At 43.2% G+C, this 22,441-nt stretch overlaps 1 protein-coding gene across 1 annotated transcript in view; it reads left to right on the forward strand.

Annotated features, from left to right (window-relative positions):
- The window catches only part of M1AP (meiosis 1 associated protein), a 38,685-nt gene that overhangs the window by 3,936 nt on the left and 12,308 nt on the right, over positions 1–22,441 (forward strand). The window contains exons 2-4 of the mRNA XM_059817653.1: positions 5,147–5,439; positions 10,866–11,048; positions 20,361–20,538. Of these exons, the coding sequence (XP_059673636.1) occupies positions 5,191–5,439; positions 10,866–11,048; positions 20,361–20,538 (610 nt within the window). The 5' untranslated portion in view covers positions 5,147–5,190. The remainder of the gene's footprint in view (positions 1–5,146; positions 5,440–10,865; positions 11,049–20,360; positions 20,539–22,441) is intronic.

The raw sequence follows: 22,441 nt of genomic DNA on the forward strand, positions 1-22,441 counted from the left end.
TCCTATAATGTTATAATTCCTTTTCTTTTAAGGAAAAAAAAAACTCTAAAGGTTATAATGAGTGATTTTAACACTATGATAAAGTGACTATTCTCACCGAGATATGGTGAATTTATGTCAATAAAAGCACAAGCCTAAAGCCCCTTATTTACTATTGGTTATAGCACTGGTGTATAGATAAACATGTAATACCTTCTGTTGTATAGGATCTTAAATAATTTTGTTTTCAGTAGCTTGATTTTATGCTTTTTTGTTTGTTTGTTTTTATTCTTCCGTTCATCGTGACCATTTTAAATAAATGCCTTTCCTAGGCTAGGTAGACAAAAAGATGTACAACAGAGGCCATCCACACTGCATAGCCACTTCACGGCTCAGGCTTTTCCATGGCTTGCTGGTTTTTTTGCTAGTAAGCCCACTTATTTATGCAGCTTGATCTGTTTTCCACATGAGAATATTCATGTTTCCCAGGGTCTCGAAGCTTAATCAGAAAATGGCACATTTTTAAACCAGCTAGTTTGAAACTCCAAATGATAAAGACGTTAAAATAGTGACACAGGGTAAGATCCAAGATCCGTCTCTTCTGTGAACTTGTGGTCCACAGCAAATGCTTTGGGAAGAGTGTGGGAAGGTGAGTCTGCAGTGATGCTGCTGCAGAGCGCTCTCCCTGCCGCCGACTATTTGCAGCTCAGGGACTTGCTGAGTTGAATGTGACATAAACTCTTACCTTCCGCTACCTCTGCTGCTCTTTTGGTTAATTGCATTTGGCTGTATTAAAATGCATAGTATGCAAATGAGCCGAGTTTGATAAGCAGCTGTGTTAAGCCTTTATAAATGATTCTTCTTTGCAATGTCAGTGTTTGTGTCTTCTATCAATTTTATGAGGTAAATTTTTATGTATCATCTGGTTTCTACCTAATTAAGCAACAAACAGATTGCTGTATAACTGCAGTAGAAACATTTTACTGAATAATCCTCATTCATAGATTTTATATCTGCAATTTCTCCATTAACGAGCTCTTCATCTATTCATTGAGGGCATTCATTGCTTTTTATAGTGATATGGTGACTAAAAGCAACTTAAATTGAATGCTGAATAGAATGCTGAATTGAATGCTGAGTAGAGGCAAATTATATTCTGCTGACACTCCTGTCTTGACCACCTGGGCCTATATGTAACCCTGGTAAAATCTACTGATTAATGAGATTTATTTTGCGTAATTACGCAACTGTTTTTTAATTTGCTATTGACTGCATTATATCACTGTTCCTATGAGTTTGCCTGGCATGTACATTATGACAAATAGGCTATTGCTATCTGAATTGTTTTGCCTGCTCTTTGTTTAAACAGGAACACTGCGGTGCTCTGGAACTTGCACAGCTCCGAGATGAGTTAAAGGTTAACAGGAACGGTTCAAAGAGCTCCTGGGCACAAAGATCCCCTTTCTGAAATGTAAAACTCACAGTCCTAGCAGCTGCAGGTTAATATCCTCTCCAACCACTGATGGAAAAGATAATATTTAGTTATCAGTCCTTTTTTCTAAATGCAGATCAAAATATTTATTGAATGCTTTTTCTGAATCATTAAAGAAAATCTTATCCTTATAAGCTAATAGCAGATTTATGCTATTTCGAGATTGTCTTTTGTTCTTGATGTGTTTAAGGAGTAGCTTTTATTCTTTCATAATTTATGGAATAAGTTTTTATCGTCCTTAGACCTGTTAACTGTTACTGTTTGTTGGGGCCTGTTCTTCACCATTTTGTGTGCATTTCCTTGCCAATAGCTTGTATTCATTATTATTGCATCTCAAGGTTTTCTTGGTTTTACTCCCTACTTCTCTGTAAACAGACCACTGTCAAAGTAGTTCTCTTCATAGCTGTAGGACTGTAGGGCATAGCTACCCAGTAAGGCATACTTCACCTCATTATTCACATTTTTGTGGGTTTTTTCTTCCCACTTAGAGTGAGGTTGGATCCAAGTTTTGCTGGTTCTTATATTAGAAAGAAGATGGAGACTATTCTTAGTACTCTTTAACCAGTGGCTTTGGTGTTGCCTCTCATTTACACTTCTTTAGACTTGGATATTATTTAATGGTTTTGTATAACTGGAAAAAATTAAGCCCATGGGATAATATGCAACTGCAAAATGTCATCGGTACTCACAAGTCACTCAATATGGCGAAGTTTTCTTTCTGTCCCTGTCTTTCTAGTTCTGAAAAATTTGTCTTCGTGCATTGGGGGAAAATGTACATCACCCTTAGCAACTAGCTCTGACAGTTGATAAGTTCTGTTCTGTTGAGCAATGAGTTAATGTCATATCAGCTGCTAGAACTAACAGTTTTCACTCATGCACACTGAATTATGGTGTAATCCCTTAGGTTAGGCTCTCTGTCAGTTCACTTGCTGCTTAAATGAAGATGCGATTTTACCATAGCAACCAGTTAGACTCTACAGAATTCTTTTGTTATTGAACCTCATCATGGCCAAGTGTAACTGGTGTAGGCTGTAAGAGAGGTGGGCAGTTTACACTGTGTGTCAATATTGTACACAGAACTGCATGTAAATCATGGTAATACTGGTAAGCAGAAGTTAATTAAGACACCACATTTATGAAGAAATGAAATTCATTCAGTTGATAAAGAGCACAGCTGATGAGGGATCCATTTTACTGAAGCAGTTTAAAATAAGCATAGTCCTGTACAGTGTCAAGAATGAGAGAATTATTTCAAATTTAGGAAAACCGTCTTTTTCAGAATCAAGGCTCATTTTTCTCTCTGAAACCGATGCAAATCAAAGACCCAACTCTTCTAGATGCATGGCTACAGGATGGGGTTTGTCTCCTTGTTTGAAAAAGCACTGGGGGCTTGCAGAGTTCAGTAGTATGAAGCCTTATCACAAAAAATGCAGACAAATATTTTCCGAGATTCAGTGAAATAATTTAGTAAACTCTCCTGTAAATTGTAAAGCTCCAGAAGAGACACTGATTAAAGTGGTATCTGGCAGTTTTTCATTTTCCAATGAAATGACATCAGGTTACTAGTCAAAGCAAGATACCTACACATATGTACCTGATATATATATATATATATATATGTATATATAACATTTTCACCAGTTCTGAAATGTTAGCCTCACTTTTGAAATTCAGTCTGTGATCACTCTGTTTTGCCTTCACTGACAAACATCCTAGAAATACAGAGGTTTTTTCTGATGATCCTTCAGTCAAATAGAAATGCATTTCTTGCTCTTTTCAAGACTTACAGAAATTCTGACTCCAAAGTTCTGGAGGCTGTAGGAAATACAGTAGCTTGCCTCCTTGGTGACCATAAAAGAGTTACTTGTCTCAAGTGAATACGCCACACAAATAACAGGAATGCATACTGGCCTGGGTTCTGACCAGAGCCCAACTACGTAAATCCAGGGTTGCTTCAAACTTTTTCTAAGCCTGCTGGGGATTTACACGGGTGTGGGAAGAGAGAATTTATTCTAGTTCATATTGAGAAGGTATGTGCAATTATACAAATACTTTTCTGGGCACAAGTAGACTTCTATGGTACATACTGCTGTTATTACCAAGACCAAGACACATTTTTAAATCATTTGCTATATCCTTAGAAACAGCACTGACTGCTTTGTGCAGATATGTTTAGATTTAGTGAAGATTTTAGGCAGGATCTTTGTTCACAATGAAGGAAGAAAAAGAATTTTTTAACAGAAAAACTCTGGCTCTTGTGCTTAAGATGTATGCGTTGACGGGAAATAGCGAGGGGGACAAACGTCATATTTCAGGTCTGAAGATGAGTGCATTTGAATACTTTGCCCTAAACCTTTGGGCCAAACTAAGAGGTGTTCACTCTGGGCTGAGTGCTTTCCTCTGTTTCGGACACGTGAGGCGCAGGAAAGACACAAGACCTGACAGTACACTCCTCCCGTTTGCTTCTCGCTTCTTCTCTGCTTACTGTTTCACAGAAACTTTTCTTAAAGATTGTGGGGAAGTCCTTCAAAACAGCACCAGCTGAGCCTTATGCAGGCAGAGATATGTAGTGGTGTTGCTGGACCAAAGGGTGGATATTTGGAAGAAAACATACAAAAAGAGGTGGGGGAGAAACATGTGCTGACCACGCACTCTGTTCATGCGCCTAAGGGATCCGTGGTCTCTCAGGGCACTGCAACAAGAACCACCTCTCCTCCCACACACACAGGAGCTGGGAACTGAGGAGCCCTAATCTCTCCTTTCCTTCCTTGTGCAAGCTGTCGCCTGGAACACTGACAAGCATCACCGAGCTGCTCTAACAAATCTCTGCGTCATTTGGCACAGCTCTGTGACACATGAAGCACAGCCACCTCTGTGCATAGCATTCCCAGCATCTCCAGCCAGCTCTGGGAATCAAAGCTGGTCTTTGGCTGAAAATTGTTTCTGTTGGAGTTTCTGACGTTACAGATTTTTTAAGGCTTGCAGCACTCCCATGTTCTTGAACAGTATGAGATACTGCTGGGCAACCTTAGTGCTGCATTCTTTGAGGCTTTTGCCAGTGCAGAGAGCTAACCCCAGGTGTTCGACACTCTGGAGGACAAAGGTCGGTTCTCTACTGCCCACAAAGTAAAATTTATGTATATGCAATATTTTCTTGCTGGATCATGCTGGCCTTTTTTTGGATATGGCAGCTACTTGTCTCATACTGGGTATCAAGGAGTGGGGACTGTGTTCTCCTTGGTGTTTGGGTATAATCACTTGGCCACTGCAGAGACAGGAGTAGCAGTTCAAAGTCTTGCCATCCACCAGCTGCTGGAGATCACTTCTCTGCTGGAGATTGATGCCACGCACCTGAGCCATACTGAGGGATCATCCGGCATATCACACAGCTCATCCGTGGGCTGAGCATGGCTACACTATTAACATTTTTAACTGCTCCGGTTGCATCTGTAAGAGATATCTGCCATGCATTTTCTTTAGTTGAACCATTTTGTTTTCTGACCATATGTATTTCCGCTTGTTGCAGGTTTATCTTAGAGTATTGACAATGATTGCTTTGGAGAAAGCTGTAGGACTCAAATGCATTACTGTCTGCTATGTGTCAGGTTGCTTTCAAGTGAATGGGAAAGGGAGAGTCTCACTCATTGCTATTATTTGTTAATTTTTCCTGTTCAGATGCAGATGGAGAATTGGGCATCTAATACCCGTGTTCAGAAGCCATGAACTGCAGAAAATTGCTCTCGGAAACACGGAGAGCATTTCCTGCTACTAAAGTACACTGCCAGCAGCCATCACGGATTCTCATTGTGGATGTCACATCACCTTCCTGGACCAACCCTTGTTCTGTACTCTCTGAAGCTCTGGAAAACACACTCTGTTTGGCATGCAGTTTGACAGGCCCCTGCCGTGTTCCCCTGCTGAGCCTCTACGTGGTGCAGAACCAGCAGGAGTGTCTGCTTCCCTTTACGGTATGTGTGAAATTATGTCTCTTGGGATCTAACAAGCATGAATGCAATACATGGGTGCAGTTCGGTAAAGGAAGTTATGATTTACAACAAATTTATATCTAAAAATTAATCATTTTTCAAAGAGCATAGTTTCATAGACTTCATGGAAGAGGTGAATTTCATGAAAGAATGATGTTTAAAAGGAGGAGTGTCATATTTTTGACCTGTGAAGTTGCTCATGTGCATAAATTAGGTTTTGTGGTGTTTCCTTCTAAAACATCTGTTGTAACTCTCCCTTTCATATGCTGCTTTCTGCACTGTCTCTACTGCTTCTCTGTCGAGATTATCAAACACAACTCTACAGCTGTAAAATTTGGATGGTGAAGTGGTCTGTATATTACATAAATATTACCACTTTGGGAGGGGTTCCAGACATTTAAGGGGGAAAGATCAGAATTCAAAATATTTTTTGCCAAATTTGAGAAATATCCTGAAATCATAGAGTCATTTAGGTTGGAAAAGACCCTTAAGATCATCGAGTCCAACCACAAACATAACACTGCCAAGTCCACCACTAAACCATGTCCCTAAGTGCCATATCTACACATCTTTTGAATACATAGATCTAAGTCAGTAAGAACAAATATTTCACTAATCTAGGGATATAAAGCAGAATAAATACAGATGGAGAATGACTCTACAATAAAATTTTGGGATTACAAAGCATCGTAAAGTTCACAAGAATCTATGAAGTCATGCTATTATGAACAGTCATACTAAGCACTCTCATTTATGCAATGTAGTGTAAACACACAGTATTAACCCTTCCGCTTTATTCAGCAATGGTGAAAACATTCTGAAATATTTTGTCAAGTTTTCACATCTCAGGAAAGGTAGAGGCCAAGTGGGAAAAAAAATCATAGGAAATGTGGTCTGCAAGAAGACTGTGGCTAATGGTGGTGTTTATTTTGTAGAATAGGTTATAGGTAATGTGACAAGGATTACTAAGGGGATACCAAAGAAACGTTTTACGGAGATGTTGTGAAATCACTCTCATTAGAGGCTTTAAGAACAGACACTTGTCTTGCTTCCTAGGATGTATTTACATGTAATTCATCCTGGTATGTCACTGTAGGATGGACTAGGTAATCTGTTTCACAACTGGTTCCAGGCCTGTTTCCTGTGATTTTGCATTATGTCCAAGTTAATTTGTAAGTGTTTGAGGCCAAATACCTGCTTTTGTATTTGCTAGGTATGTCCTGACACTGATCTAACACGTGCTGGCTGACAGCAACCTCAGATCTCATTTGGTAATCATGGGGCACCAGAGCACAACTGCACTTTGACACAATCCCTCTACTTGCCCCATCATATGAATCTTCTACTCATGACAGGCTGTCTTTCTTATTTAAACAACAACTTCTCATCTTGATAATCACAGTTTTTAAAGACAGAGGAACCCTTAGGTCATTGTTTGGCTTCCTTCATATTACAGGCTATTATATTTCACTAAAGTACCCATATATCATTAAAGCACTTCCTCCAGAAAGTCATCTAGTTTTGATCTCAAGATATTACAAGATGGAGAGTCAAGTACTTCTGTTGATAATTTCTTCCAGTGGTTAATCACTGTAATTGTGAAACTTGCACCTGGTTTCTAATTTGCATTTATTGGCTTTAGCTTCCAGGGATTTGTTAATATATTTCTTTTTTTTGGCTAGATTGAAGAACCTGCTTGTATTTTACACTTTCTTCCTCTAAACATAAGCAGGTCCCTTCTCAATCTTCTAGCTGGTAAATGAAAGAGAGCAAAGTATAAGTCTTATCTGCAAGGCATTTTTGCAGGCCCTTAATAGCTTCCAAGCCCTTCTATGTATTCACTCTTCTGTTTTTTTGGATGCTACATTCCAATACTGGACTCAGCAGTGCTGTACAGAGAGCTAAAAAAAAACCCCCTCCTCCTGTTTGCATGACTGGTAATCACATCAACTCTTTTGCCATAACAACTGTGTTTCTCTGGGACTTGTCCAAGACAGTGAAGTTCACACTCAAAGACTTGAGCCAGTAGTGCATACCCAGTTGATACGCACAACTCTGCTGTGAGCCTCTACTCCCCTTCTCCCCAGCTTTGCTTGGATGTTCTGCCTAGTGAGCCATCTCTTTATTTTACACATCTGCTGTTGTAGTATAGGCTGTTTCTCAGAACTGTTCTTCCTCTTTTAGGAGCAGTAAAGCATAGCAAGATGACTATCTTCTTCAGTGGACGTAATTTCACTAATAATGATATCTGGTCCTCTGCAGCTTCTGGAATCAGGAGCAGTTTTACATCTCCATATGATAAACATCTGTTCCGTTTCAGCCTTCTTCAGAAATACCAGGGCTCCATAGCTTTTTCTGTGCTCCTGAATTTGCCCCTTTTCTCTCAGCAGGACATGCTGTTTATCACACTGACTTTCTGTTCTAGCTAGAGAACAACTTGATACTTCTCAGTGAGGAACAAAGATAGAGCTATATTGAAGGTTGCTTATTAGACAAATCATACGAAGTCAGGAAAGCCCCAGAGCTGAAAATAGAGTGGGAGAGTAACTGGGGAAGTGTCGTATATGGTTACCCTTTTCTTAGTCTTTCCTGGACATTTGTTTATGGTCTCTGTTCCTACTGGTTTGCCCTATTGGCCTAACTCTAACAAGTCCAAAGAGCTTCCCTGGAAAGGGCAGGGGGATGCCAAAGAAAAGGAAACCAGGAAGAAAGTAAATATCCTTTCTTTGATTATTTGGTGGAGGACAACAGATGGTGACAAGAGAGGAAGTAAGCATTAAAGCAACAAAAAATGTTAATGTGGGACTGAGTAAAGACTCGGAGCAGAGCACCTCCAGCTGATGAGCCCTGTTCCTACTGGTTTTCCCTTGGGATGGGCAGCCATCCCCCACAACTCCCAGACACTCCCTGACAAAAAGGGCTGAAAAAGAAACAAGGGAGAAAGACGTTAACTACAGGGACTAGCAAATTAAGAAAGTGAAGTAGGTGAGGGTACAACATGTGGAAGGAGCCAGACGGGGCAGTGAGCACAGTGCCTACCCGGGCTCCTGGCCAGCTTTGATCTCTCATTTTGGTAGCTTTTCTCTGGAAGCAATGTACTGGTGCAGATTGAAATGTTTTGCTGGATGCACAGTGTGAAGTTACAAATTCTTGCAGTTGTGTAATGAAGGGGTGGGATCACATGTGAAGAGACATGTCAAGGCCTATGGCACGGGGCTGGGCGCCTAGAAGAGGGGTGCAGTCAGAAATAGTTAACACAATTTGTGCTTAGAAGCTTAACTTATGTCCCAAGCACATTGCAGAGTTGGAACTGCAGCTTGCGTAGACTCGCCTAAGTTAACGTTTAAAGTAGCTGTGCATATACAAGAGAAAATGGAACTCTGCTGGTGCCAGTTCCGAGGGACAGGTACTTAACTGGACTTCAGGCTGCCCTGCAGCCTGTGCTGACCTCTGTTTTGCCCCAGTTAGGGGCAATACTTGGCCTGAGACAGCTGGTTTATGTCTGTGGCAGCTGCAGCTGCCTTCTGGGATTGCAGGGCAGGCATATGAACTGCAGGGAGTTTTGCTGTAGCACTTTGAAGAGGCTCCTGGCTGCCTCTGCTTGGTGCATTTATCGAAGATTGCTAACCTCACAGCAGAACTGACATACTGGGCCAGACACTTCTCGCACTGCAGAGTACAACGTGTAGTTTTTTTCCTTAAGACTGCTCTCTTCAGCATTCTGAGGCGAGGTTTGAGCCATCCCAGCTTTCTTCCCCAACGTATTTGCAGAACCGTTGGACCTGTTTGTGAACACATGCCTGAGGCCCCTGGTTCATAACTTAGTCACACTGAAAGACCGTGCTGTAAACCATGGCTTCTCAGGAGTGGTTCAGTGAGTCAGAGCTCCAAGCGTCTCAAGCAAACGAGTCATGTGTTCATCTGTTGCTTCTTCTGTGAGGAAGGTGACCTCTGGCAGCAGTGTCTTATATTGCTTCAAGGAGATTTGGTAGAGTTCACTAATAATCTCTCCTATGGCCATAATTTGCCAGTTTACCTGCTGGGTGTGTCTCAACTCCTCTGAGTTCTTGTTGAAGCTCAGGGGAGCTGACATCCATGTGAATGCTGGCTGAGTTGCTCCACACACCTTTGGATCCTGGGTGCTCCCTCGCATTGTCATGTCTACGCTAAGGAAAGCTCGCGGCTGGGTAATAGATATAAGGTAGCCTCAACTAATATTGCATGGAGAAAGAGCATGAGAGGGGTCTACCATGATCCTGGCCAGCCTGGTTCATATTCAGACTGCCTTCTGTGGATTTAGGTGACCACTATAAAGTGATACCAAATTCAAGGATGTGCTGAGCAACATACGTGATATAAGGGTTCAGCAGCCCTGGTCTGCAGGTAATCGAAATCACCATAGCAGGCAGTGAGAATATGGCCCAATATCCTCCAATCCATGAGACTGACACAAAGCATCGTAGTGGAGCACAATGGGTTAATAATCTGTGCATTTGTAATGTTCATCTTGCCATAAGTAGTCAGACCAGCTGTCCTCGGGGCAGCCATTGTACAGGGGTAGCTGTTGCCTGAAGGAATAAAACATTTTTACAAATGACAGCTGTAGAATAAGTTTTGCTTTCTAATGCTTGCTCTGGTACCTCATCTTTGAAGCAGGAGGGTCCACAGACCTTCCATCAGCATTTGCTTTTTTGATAATCATTACTGTGGTGAATGTCCTAAAAGAGCAGTGTCAGAGCATAAGAAATGCCCTCCTGATTCAGACCAACAGTCCGTCAGCCCAGTCTCAAGAGGAAAGGCTATTTTTGGGGAGTGCCCCAGCCCAATCGCTTTCTGCAGTTCATTCTCCTCACACTCCCCTAGTTCCACAGCTGTTGTATTAAGAATGATAGAGGATACATTTGAGGCTATTCCTCTTGGTATCTGCTTCTGGACCCATGAGTTTGTGGAACCCCTTTTTGAACCTGTTGCCACAGTCTGACGCCAGACCCTCCTGAACGCAGGTTCCAGAGGTCCACAGCCCGATGAGTAAAGGAGTACGGATGTGGCAGGGGTGGCTATGGCCTGGGGATATCACACTGCCTCAGTGCTTCTATTTATATCTCAAGTTCTGCCTCTTTGTTATGCAGGGCCAGAGGAGAGGGGCATGCGGAACTACTACCTTTTTGCCAGCAGCAGGCAACAGGTAGACAGCTGAAAACTTGAGGAGTGCTCATGTATGTTGTTACTAGCATAACAATCACCTGGTTTTGATTCATACCCCTGTTCACTGCTTTATGACCTGGCTCCTGCCCCCAGTCTTATCTCAGGGCTGTGAATTCAAAAGCCTCCTTCCACATTATGGAAAAATACTTTATCATCAGTTTGACGTTTCCAGTCTTTCAGTTTCATTTAATACTGTTTTGCAGCAAGTGAGAGAAAACTTTGCACGAATTCAAGCCTGCATTTCGGAGCTCCGTTCGCTACCAAGAGAAGGCTGTTTCCCACAGGGGGGAAACGGAGTGGTACAAGCTGTGCAGGATGGATTGCAACAGTTCAAACAATACAGCAGACACACAGCAGCAGGAGGCTCAGCCAACAGTTGTGTTGAGGTAAGAAAATGTTGGGAAGGTAGGGAGAGCCATCCACCAGACTTGCCACTTGTTAGCACATTAGGATGATAGTCTGTGTGGTATCTAAGGTCCATGTGAGGGAGAGAGTAATTAAGAAGATAAACCCTCCAAAAAAACCCATGTGGCAGTCTCTGAATGCTCATGGAAACAAGACAGATTCAGGTTTGAGTTGCTTATGGAGACTGACTTACTTTACAGTATAGATAAATGAATTTAATTTCCAGGTATTTAAGATCGGATGTTTTTTTCAGCTTTATTTTGATTACTTTCACAGAAGAACGGTGTCAAAGGCAAAGACATTCACAGTACTTATGGACTTGATTTTCCTTTCAGCCTACAGCCTTACGTACTGCGGTTATAGTGTCTGGAACTTCCACTGATACAATAGGATGTTTGTACAGAGGTCCTCATTGTGCCTGAAAGCATGTCCACAGTTCATTGAAAGTGAACTCGTACAGACAAAAGAAATGCATTTCATCCTGAGAGTAGTTGGTATAGTTGCAAAGGACAGGAAAAGCCTGCAGAATGGTCATTGTCTTGGCACAGTCCTCCTCAAATCAGTTTTCAGAGTAAAAAGAAAATATGGTCAGTATTTGGAATAATAAGAGGGTTTGTTTATAATTAGCATTTTTATTTTCTCAGTGGCAGCTTGGGAGTTCCACGGGGCTCCTATTCTGCAAATTGTAATAGGGGTCCCTTACAATACATCGTTGGCAATGGCTGCGTGAAATAACTGAAAAGTCTGAAAAGACCATTGTAAGCTCTGTACAACAGACAGGCCCTGAAACTCCGGAAGCATCATGTCTGTGCTTGGCATGTGTCCCTGCATTGGGTGAATGGAAGAAGGGTAATCTCTGACACCTCTATGGCATGCACAGAAAGAATGGGGCAATCCAATTGCTTTACCCATGCCCCAGAGAAATCAGGGAACTGTGCCTGCTGTAATCCTGATGCACTAATACTTTATCTGCATCGTGATGCACTAGTACTTTATCCCCACTCCTTGCACTTTACATGGCCCTCAATAAGATGCAGCTGCCAATGCATTAGGAGCACTGGCTCTCTCACTTCCCACTTCATTAATCGTGCTTTATAAATGTGTATCTCTCATGTTCCACCTACACTCACAGAGCTTAGGCAATTTCATAAAAGACAGCCTAAAAGCAAGTTCTACAGCTAAATAAGCATTCCTGCATCATGAAAGGTATTTCTGTTCATTCCAGCTCTAGGCTATGTGTTACTCTGTATCCCACGCCACAGCAGTTCCCAAAGTTCCTTCTAAGGAACAAGGCGCTGGGAAGGGGGGAGTAAAGTGTTTTGAAACACCACATGCAAACATTTCCTTTCTGCTCAGGCTTTGTGAAGTTTTGGGGCTGGCTATTGATGATTTGCCTGAAGAAAGCAGAAAGAACAGGGACTTCAGCTAAATAAGTCTTGTTGGACAGGTTAGTGGCATGAGTTGGTACGGTAGGACAGCCTGATGTTCGTCTGGCATTTCAGTGCACATACATACTGGCGTCTGGTTTCCCCAGGATTCTCAGTGGGAATGAACATGCACACAGCAGGTCTGTCCAGTGCTTCCTGAGCCGATTGCATAGGTGTGTTGTCACTCCTTAGCTTGAGCAGTGGCTCTGACATGACCCTATGTACAGTGAATGTGCCAGAAGATTTTAGGTATTCAGCAATCTAGCTGTCTCAGAGATCCAATGTCCAGAAATCCTGCAAGAATTTATTAAGTCCTCAAATCCCTCTTGGCAGATTGCTGTAGAAAAGGGGACATATCTAGGGAAAACTGTATGTACAGCAGTCCTGGGACAGGAACTAATGGATTTTGGTGCACGCGAGTGGCTATTTTCTCAGCTGGGTGTGTATACTTGCGTAAGTGGGAGGGAAGCTGCTAACAACACATGAGAATATATGTGCAAATGTAGAAAGCAGAGCAAGGTTCACAGGAAGAAGTATTTTTTTTAAAGTAGTATCAACTGATGTGAAAGGACAGGCAGTTACCAAGAGAGGAAGGACTCAGATAGAAGTAGTATTTTCTTCTGGACATGAGGAAACATCAGCTCCAAACTGTTTTTCATTTCAGACTTCACAGACTCAGGGTCCATCTGGTTTTGGAGCTTTGTCAGTCCTAAAAAGGAATCCAGACTCCTGTGAGTGAAATTTCCCCAGTCCTTCTTCTGTGTTTAGATCCTTAAACCCTTCCAGAGTCACGCTGTGATTAGGCAGACTCTCCTAGCTGAAATTAAGACTCACTTCTAATGTCTATCCAGGAAGCCTTTCTCCTGATTTACTGCTTCTCTGTTTTTTCTTAGGGCCTTGAGGTATTTTTCCTGACCATTTCAAATGTGATTTGTGCTTTAGGTTCAAAGCTGGGGGTTGGAACAAACAGAGTACACTGTTGAGACAAGACCTTTTTTGACACACAACACAGTCCAGGATGTCTTCTAGTATACTTGAAGGAATGAGATAGCTACATTCAAAATTAAGTTATCCATGAATATAGGGAGTTTATACTCCACTAAGTGATCCTTGTTCCTCTAGATTATGCAAATATATTATACTTTTCATTGCAAGGGCATGTAAGACACCTGCTGCAGTGATAGGCTGTGGTATTATTTACATACTTGAAAGTGTTGGCCACCATTTTTACAATCTGCTTTAATTTTCTCAGAGGAACAGTGTGCATAGATGCAACACTAATTCTTCCTCTTCTGACAATTTACCAATTTGTTATATTTGCTCTCGTATACTTGCATCAGCCTGGAAAATTGGGTGTCCTCCACTCTCCTGGAATTAATGTGACCACATACCACTTAGCTGATAATTTTGATAGGTAACCAAATGTTTTTCTTCCTGGTACCAGAAAACAGCAAGTTCACATGGTTTCTTGCACTATCCTTGGCGCTGCAAAGGTCCTGAATGTGTATACTCAGTCCCATCTAAAGAAGACCCTAGAGGAGAGTCTTTATAAAAATGCTCAGGGCAATCTGAGAAGATGTAGAGCTGGCTGTTGTGCCTAGCTGGAACAGCAGTCTGACCAACATTTGTGTGATTGATTCCAGTATACCCAAACCAGAGAATGATGTAGTAGAATTTTGTGTTTAAAAAAAAACCCCAAACCACCAACAAAACAGCAAAACTCCAACAATCAAACAACAAGCGAACAAAAACCCACTCTCAAATATGCGTGGATTCCAACTTGAAAGATTTCTTAGGGAGAACAAGAACTCTGTAACCCAGGACATGTGGCCATTCTTCAGAAACTTCATGCAGCAAACTGTACTTAAATTTCTACATAAAGAATGTCTGCCAGAAAATATCTCATACAGTATTAGAGAACCCTTGCAGAGGGTCAGTTGAACAGGTAGGAGGAGCTCCTTGCCGTCTTTGTAAATTAAAAGCCTCTCACTGACAGCTGAACATACAGTCTCCTTCCCTTTACCACATGCAAAATAATGTCCACACTGTCGACTTTGAATTTTCCCAGTTCCTGTACAACAGCAAATACCATAGACATCAGTCACACTAGTCTTCCCTCTGAGTTGCTCCATGCTAACTATATTTCATTCCCTGTTTCTGCTGCCTTACTTCCCTTCGAGCTGTTTGTGACATGCATCAATTGTTTCTTCCAAGAATACATGCCTTCTAGAGCAAAAGGAAAGAAAAATTAAATTAAGAATAGCTTTTTTGTCGCTTCGTTAGTGGATACAATTTATAGTGATCCTATTTAATTTGAAAAATATCCAAAATAAAACTAGAGAGAGAATTCAAAGAACGTACAGATCTGCAGTATTATGGTACACTTGATTTTAGCACAGGTACTGGAGAGGCTGCTGAGGGCTTCCAAAAGGCAAACACATCATACTTGCCTATCTTGAGGAAAGTTGAGCTCAAAGTTTAGTTCTGTGGAGAGTTTCAGGGACAAAGGACTTCTCTCCAAGCTAGCAATCCTTCCTGTTCTGCATGCTGCATAAATGTAACCTGTGGATGAAATTCAGTCTTCTGCAAATCCTGACAAAAGGTGTTTCACAGACCTCAGTGGGATCTAAGGGGTGGCCTTGGTCTTTCTCATGAGGATGAATAAGCATCGTCAGATCACTGAGGAGCCAAGAAGTGAGCAGAAGAGCACCTACAATTCTCGAGCCTTTGTTGAAAAATAAAAGCCGGTGATCACAGAAAGGCAGAAGGGTATTTTACCCTTACAAAAGGTCATGTTTCTAAAAAAGGCAGCTTTCTGCTTCTGATGTTTTTGTTTCATCACAAGCATTTTTTTATGCAGAGTAAGTTGGATTTTTATTTCTGCTTCCTTTTCTCAGAAAGCGTTTGAATGTTTTTGCTCAGATACTGTATTTTTTGAAGAAGGAAGAAAAAAAACGATACCTTCTTGGAAGTGAAGCCTGGATAACTTAAGCCAGTTAAAGCAGCCATTTACCCTGTTAAATTCAGCTGTATGAGGTAGACTATGTGTGGTGACTGAGTACGTAACATCTCCCACAAGCGTTTTCTATTTAGTCCACTGTGAAGAGAAATAGCAATTCTGTTTCTGTGATACTTTAAAGTATTAGTGAAACAGTGGCACAGGTTGCCCAGAGAGGTGGTAGATGCCCCATCCCTGGAAGCATTCAAGGTCAGGCTGGACGTGGCTCTGAGCAACCTGATCTAGTTGAAGATGGTCCTGCTTATTGCAGGGGGGGTTGCACTAGATGACCTTTAAAGGTCCCTTCCAACCCAAACTATTCTATGATTCTATGATTAGAAAACATATTAGGAGAAGTATTCCGGCATTGAACTGTAAGGCATGGACAAGAGAAAATCAGCCCTACTTACAGAATTTTTGGAACTCTCTAGTTCTGTCTGGTTTTCGATGGGATGACTGTCAGGTTCTACCAATACAATTTCTTCCTTCTGTTTCAAGAGCTTCATGTGTTAGTTAAGTGCCCTCATAAATCAGATGAGTCCAGTATTTTGCAGTTAAGACTTAACATAAGACTTATCTGGAGTGTTTGTAATTCATCAAAATGTAATGCTTTGTGGATGGATGAATGCCCAATTGCCAAACTGACATCTCGGTGGCCCTGTTACTGGAGATACAGTAACCCGTGGTGCTGGCTGGAACAGCAAATTACAGGCATATAATTACAGTCAGTAAACAACTGAGGAGTAAACAATTGGAACAAGTAAGATCGCTGTCTGTGAAGTCCTGCAGCAGAGGGAAGATGCTTAGCAGAGGGAGTATGCACAGCTGGGCAGGAGAGGAGAAGGCAGGCAGCGAGGGGCCAGACCTGTCACTGAGGTGCACTGGCTCGTCTCAGCAGAGAAAGTTACCGTTTCTGTTTGTGAAGCCTTCTCTTCTGAAAGAAGTGCTCTTTTTTGCTTTTGCTGTTATGCTTCTAAAGCAACACAAGTTAAACCAAAAAGCTTTCCACATGCTTCCGTCCACGTGGAAGAGACTGCTCCGGAGCTGCATGCCAGGAACGCACGGCTGCTGTACTGCCTGCAGCATCATCCCACCGCCGCACCCCAGGCAAAGCCTGGAGGGCAGCAGCAGCGGAGCAGGCTGCAGGCAGCCGAGCACACGACCTCTGCGGCTAAGTGGGAAGAGGCAGGAAGGCGAGGACAGGACTATGAATGGCAGCAGGGTGAAGAAACGTAATATGGCAGAAGCTGCTTACATGTGAGCTAGCAGAAATGCAAGCGCTTAAGGAGGCGTTACGGTAATGTTAGAAGTACAGTTTCTTTAGCGTGAGACCATGATGGCCGGTATTTATAGTACAAGAGCACCACTGGCGATTTGCTTATGCAAGTCCCCCTCACTACAAGAAGGACATTGAGGTGCTGGAGACGGTCTCTGACCAGCATGTGCTAGCGTGACTCAGGTTGTGGAAAGGGTAAATTGGAGGTGATAGGCTACAGATATAATGCAGCCATGGTTTTGATGAAATAAAGGTGCATCAGTGTAGCAAATGCTCTGCAAAAGAGCAGAGCTCTGTAGCTCTGCAAAAGATAATTGTATCTTTTAGACAGTTCAGCTACCCCCAGCTGAAGAACAGTCCCTGTTAGCCATTTTTATAAGTTCCGGAAAGGAGCCCATAATAATTTCTTCATTCCCAGTAACTCAGAGGCAAACACTAGGGATAAGTTGGGTTGGAGAGGTATGCTTCGTTAGGGAAATCGGGCTTGATCTGACATCAGCAAGGCTGCCACAGCTCCATGCCTGCAGGCCCACCCAGTTGTGAGGCTGAGCATGTATTCCCAGCAAGCACACAGAGCACACGTATATAACACATATATACATACATGGTTGGTCACCCAGATCACAGACAGACACTCAGAGCACTCTCACAAACACAGACTGCACCAGTGGCCTCAGCCTGCTCCCCTATGTGGCTGAGCAGGATGGAGATCCACTAGCAGGAATATATATATGAGTATATATATACACACATGCACATATCTATCTCCATATGTGCAATGTGGATCCCTCTTGAGGACTGGGAGAAGAACTACTTTCTTCCTGAACTGTCACTGGTCCTTCATCACAAGAAGGGGAGCTGTCAACAGTTTCATTGTCAGGAGACTCCAGTGAATTAAGTCCATTGAACAGTAACGGTTTCTCTGATATAACGGGAATATTCAGGGTTTTCCTCAGAAATATACAGTCATTAGTGAACAGTTTATTTGCCCTCTTTATTTGTTCCATCGTGATGCCGTACTTGAGGGCGATGCCCTGCAGCGTGTCCGCACCTCGAATACTGTGTTCAGTTTTGGGCCCCTCACTCCAAGAAGGACACTGAGGTGCTGGAGCGTGTCCAGAGAAGGGCGATGGAGCTGGTGAGGGGTCTGGAGCACAAGTCTGATGAGGAGCGGCTGAGGGAGCTGGGGTTGTTCAGTCTGGAGAAGAGGAGGCTGAGGGGAGACCTCATCGCTCTCTACAACTACCTGAAAGGGGGTTGTGGGGAGGTGGGTGTTGGTCTCTTCTCCCAAGTGACAAGTGTTAGGACAGAGGAAATGGCCTCAAGTTGCACCAGGGGAGGTTCAGGCTGGATATTAGGAAAAAGTTCTTTACTGAGAGAGTAGTGAAACACTGGAAGAGGCTGCCCAGGGAGGTGGTGGAGTCCCCATCCCTGGAGGTGTTCAAGGAACGTGTGGATGTGGCATTGTGGGATGTGGCTTGATGGGCATGGTGCTGTGTGGTGTGGGTAGGTTGTTTTGGTGTGGGTTGTGGTGTGGTTTGTGGTTTGTGGGTGGTTTTGTTTTTTTTTTTTTTTTGTGGGTGTGTGTGGTGGTTTTTTTGGTTTGGTGTTTTTTTGTTGTGTTTTTTTTTGGTTTTGTTTTTTTTTTTATGGTTGGACTTGATGATCTTACAGGTCTTTTCCAACCTTAGTGATTCTGTGATTCTGTGATCCCTCCAGCAGCTGGGCTGAGACACTCGGTCTGCCCAGTAGCTGCTTCTGGGTCCCAGTCTCCCCAGTTGCTGGCATCTGGATGTACGAGTCCCCAAGGCTGCAGCCCCACTCCAGTTGCTGGTACAGACCGTCATGTGTACACACACACACAGAGCTGGCCAGGACTCCCCTCGTCCCTCCGATAGCCCGTGGTCTCGCCCTTAGAGACCCCCTTGCTCCCAGGCTCTTTCACCTATTCACCGGCTGGTCCATTTTGATATTTGCTAATGATCACATGCTCACTCACACTTGCTCCAGCCGCTGCACCACAGACACACGGGCCTTCAGCCCGTGGTGTGGCTCCAGCTGCTGCATTGAGACCCCCACACACACATGTGCACACAGAAGAGAACCTTCACCCGGGACAGAGCTGGGAAGGAATTTAAGAAGAAGGTGGGACAGACTGTGGTGATCAGGGCAGGGCTTGACCGGGCAAGCGTACTGGCCAGCCAACTGTTTACATGGGACCGACTCTTTTTATCCCCTTGCCCCTCTATTTTCCCACACATGTTCCTTCCCAAATCCCCTAGCTCCATCCCTTTGCCCACTTTTGGTTCCTCCCCTAAACATCCCTTAATAAGCCTTGTGCAATCCCAAACTGCTTTTCCCCTGCATCCCACAATGTGTCCGACACCCCTAGGCAACAACCCCAGCTCTCAGTCAGAAAGGTGCTCGGGGTTTGACTTGTCTTCTTGGGTTTCACACCTGGACAAGGGCTCTCTGGGGACAGCCCAGGCAGTGGTCTGTCCCTTCCTCCAAGCCCCTTGTTTGGTTTCCTGGTCTGACACTGTCCCCTGTGCTCCTTTAGGCTTGGGGAAATGGGCCTTTGATGGGCTGAGGGCAGCAGCCAGGCCAGGGTATTATTTGGGCTCTTCTGCCTGTCACTGTGTCTCTGTTCTCCTTCGTGGGCGTGCAGATGAGCTTCCATCACATAACCTAAAGGTTTTTGTGAAATTGAGGTGTACTAGTTTAGGAAATGCTCTATTTATAGATGTGTAAAAAAAATAGTATCTTTAGATGGTTCTGCCCCCCCAACTCAAGAACAGTTCCTGTTACCTACTTTTGTCCGTTCATAAAGGAGATCGTAATTACTACTTCATTAGTATGAAGTATCTTGTAGATAAACAGTAAGGATAGATCTGGATGGAGAAGGTATACTCCCTGCACTCCCCCCTGCGCCCCCCCCCCCCCCTTCCTCACCTAACTACTCTTTCAGGGTCGAAGCTGGTGTCAAACATGTCCAACATGTTTCTAGAAACTGTTGCTGATAGTCAATGATGGAGAAACTCTTTGCAGTCACTTACTTAGTATTACATCAAAACTGGGAGGTGGGATCAAACCAATGTTGCTCTCTTAAGAAACATCTTTAGGATAGACTATATGCTTATTTAAAAAAAAAAAAATTCGCATTCAGCCTTCAAGGGAGAAGGCCAAATTTAGTCTACTTGAACTATAATTGATGCAGTAATGGGAAGTGGTGCTGTCCCTCGGAAAGTCTCAGGCAGAGTCCCTCCTATACACACACAGACTCACTGACCATAAATGCAAAACACAGAATATAAGACAGTTGTGGATTGCTTCATCTTCTTCCAGCAGTGGCACAAAACCTGTTCGTGGTCCTGCAGTGAACCGCTCAAATCCCTTTCATATTGGCTTAACTATAAGACAAAGCTCAAAAAAATGCTTTTAAATCTGCTTTTGAATAGATGAGATATTTTAGCGAGATTTCTCTACTTTCTCCATAGTGGGACCTGTGCTATTCAACCAGAATAGGCATCATCGCCTATCAAGAGAGGATTAGGGTAGAGGCAGCTCTTGCACACTCTGATTTGTGTTTCAGATCACAATTTTGACTAGCCAGTCCAGCAGAGAAATGGTAAAGCAGCTGGAAAAGAAGTTAAAAGATGTAGACCTTGTGAATCTCCGAAGAATACAAGTCATTGAGGTTTTGAAGAGAGACTTTCTGGAGCCAGAGGATGTGGAACAGTGCATGCCAGCAGAAGAGCCCAGCAGCAATGGTGAGTATAAGACAGACAGGGTACTCAGGGAAGTTATGGCTTTGGACAGCAGGACAACCACTAGTTCTTGCTTTGGTCCAATATATGCCACTTCCCTTTTTGCCATTTCACGTCACTCATGTAAGTGGGAACTACTGTGCCCGGAGGAACAGCAAAAAGTTTGTACCACACCACTTCTCTGGGGTTTTATCACATTTTGGCAAAATTAACATATAGACTTCATGCATTACTGCATCTCTTGGTATTACCTAAAATTGACTTCATGTGCAGTACAGCTGTATTGGGGGATTAAAGAGAAAAATGCATAGAGTTTATAGGGGTAACACAGTCTCAGACACACACATACTCACACTGCTGAACATCACCCTGGGCAATTGACTGGCTGATCAAAAGGTCCTTGGTGTAGACAGCGGCAACCAGAATCCTTGAAGCAGGTAGTCAGGGGAGAGAGGAGCAGGCAGACAGGAGAAGGAGACGCAGGCAGGCCATTTACAGTTTCAATGATCCTACAGAGATAACCCCCCTCCTCCCCCTCGCCAACGCAAGATCTTGTCCTTTTACAAGATGTTTGGGTTCTAGACAGTTCTTAGCCTTTAGTCCTTTTCTCCAGACTACATATTGCACAATGCTGGGAAGAGTTACTTTTCCAGACCAGGTCAGGTACTTAACCTGTTGATTCACTGTTTTTTGTCACTGATACTGTTCTTGCTTAGCTGCTGCTTCTTTTCTTTATGCTTAGGGCAGTTTTTCTTGAGGTCTTAAGGTTGGACTTCTTCAGTAACCAGTAATTGCACATCAATGAGTTCTTCGTAGCCCTGTGGCCTCTGTTTTCCAATCTAGGTCTCCATTTCAAAGGCCTTTACTGCTGACACTTAAACTTCCCATCAGCAAGACAGGTCTGGTACCAAGCTCTGGTTCACACAGCAAGTTCCCACAAAGAGTTGATAACAAGCTTAAAAACCTGACTCCTGATGCCTGGCAAAGTTATTGTAAGACCTGTTACTAGCAATGGCAATATTGTCTTTACTGAGTGACAGGCAATGTTGGATGTTGTTGCCTTACCTGTCTCTAGATGTTCTTCTTCTTTTCTGGTTGCAGTAGCAAATTTCTGGTCAATTGGCAGAGAAGGGGCTGGGAATGTTTAGGTGGATCTCAGATTCCCTTTTGCCCCATCCCTCGCACACCTGACCATGTGCTTTGTTAGTGAGAGAGTGAGTACACCCCAGACCCTGAATGTTATTTTTCCTGGCCATATCTCTGAAGAACTCCTCCCTTAATCTGACAGTTGTCAGCAGTGAGAATTTAAGCTATAGTAATGAGAAATTCAGAAACAGAAATTACTGTTAGCTCCTGTTTTGAGCCTTTTTGTTTCAAAGTAAAAGGTGCTGAGCAGACTCTAAATAAACCAGCCAGATGGTGATCAAAAGTCCAATACCACAGCCATTCAGTGGTGGAAGCCTGTACATTGCAATGCTGCTATAACTGCAACTTGAATTTCTGTATTTCATTTTACCTAACTTTCAAATCTGCTCAGTTATTTCAGCTCTTTCTCAAGGCTGATAAAATGACTACCAAATAGCAGGAGTTTACACTGGTTTTCCCCCCATCTGCGGCACAGCACTGACTAGGTGCATCTTGCTGCAGACGATGACTGCTCTTCCTGCTGCCTCTGCATCCCACTAATCTGGCGGCAGACCAAGTCAAACACTGAGTTGTATAATCAAGCACTTAAAGGTATAGCTACCCTCTTACTACCCCTGAAAGGGCAGTCTGTCTCAGTGAGGCATAGCTGGTTATTCTGGACTCTGCCTGTTTGAAAACAGAAGCCTCAGGGATAGTGCTCATCTCTGCAGGTAAAACTGCTTGGCCAGAGAAAGGGAGCGCCTTCTCTTTCTGACCAGCA

Source organism: Gavia stellata, chromosome 5 (assembly GCF_030936135.1).
Source record: "Gavia stellata isolate bGavSte3 chromosome 5, bGavSte3.hap2, whole genome shotgun sequence".
Taxonomy (NCBI): Eukaryota; Metazoa; Chordata; class Aves; order Gaviiformes; family Gaviidae; genus Gavia; species Gavia stellata.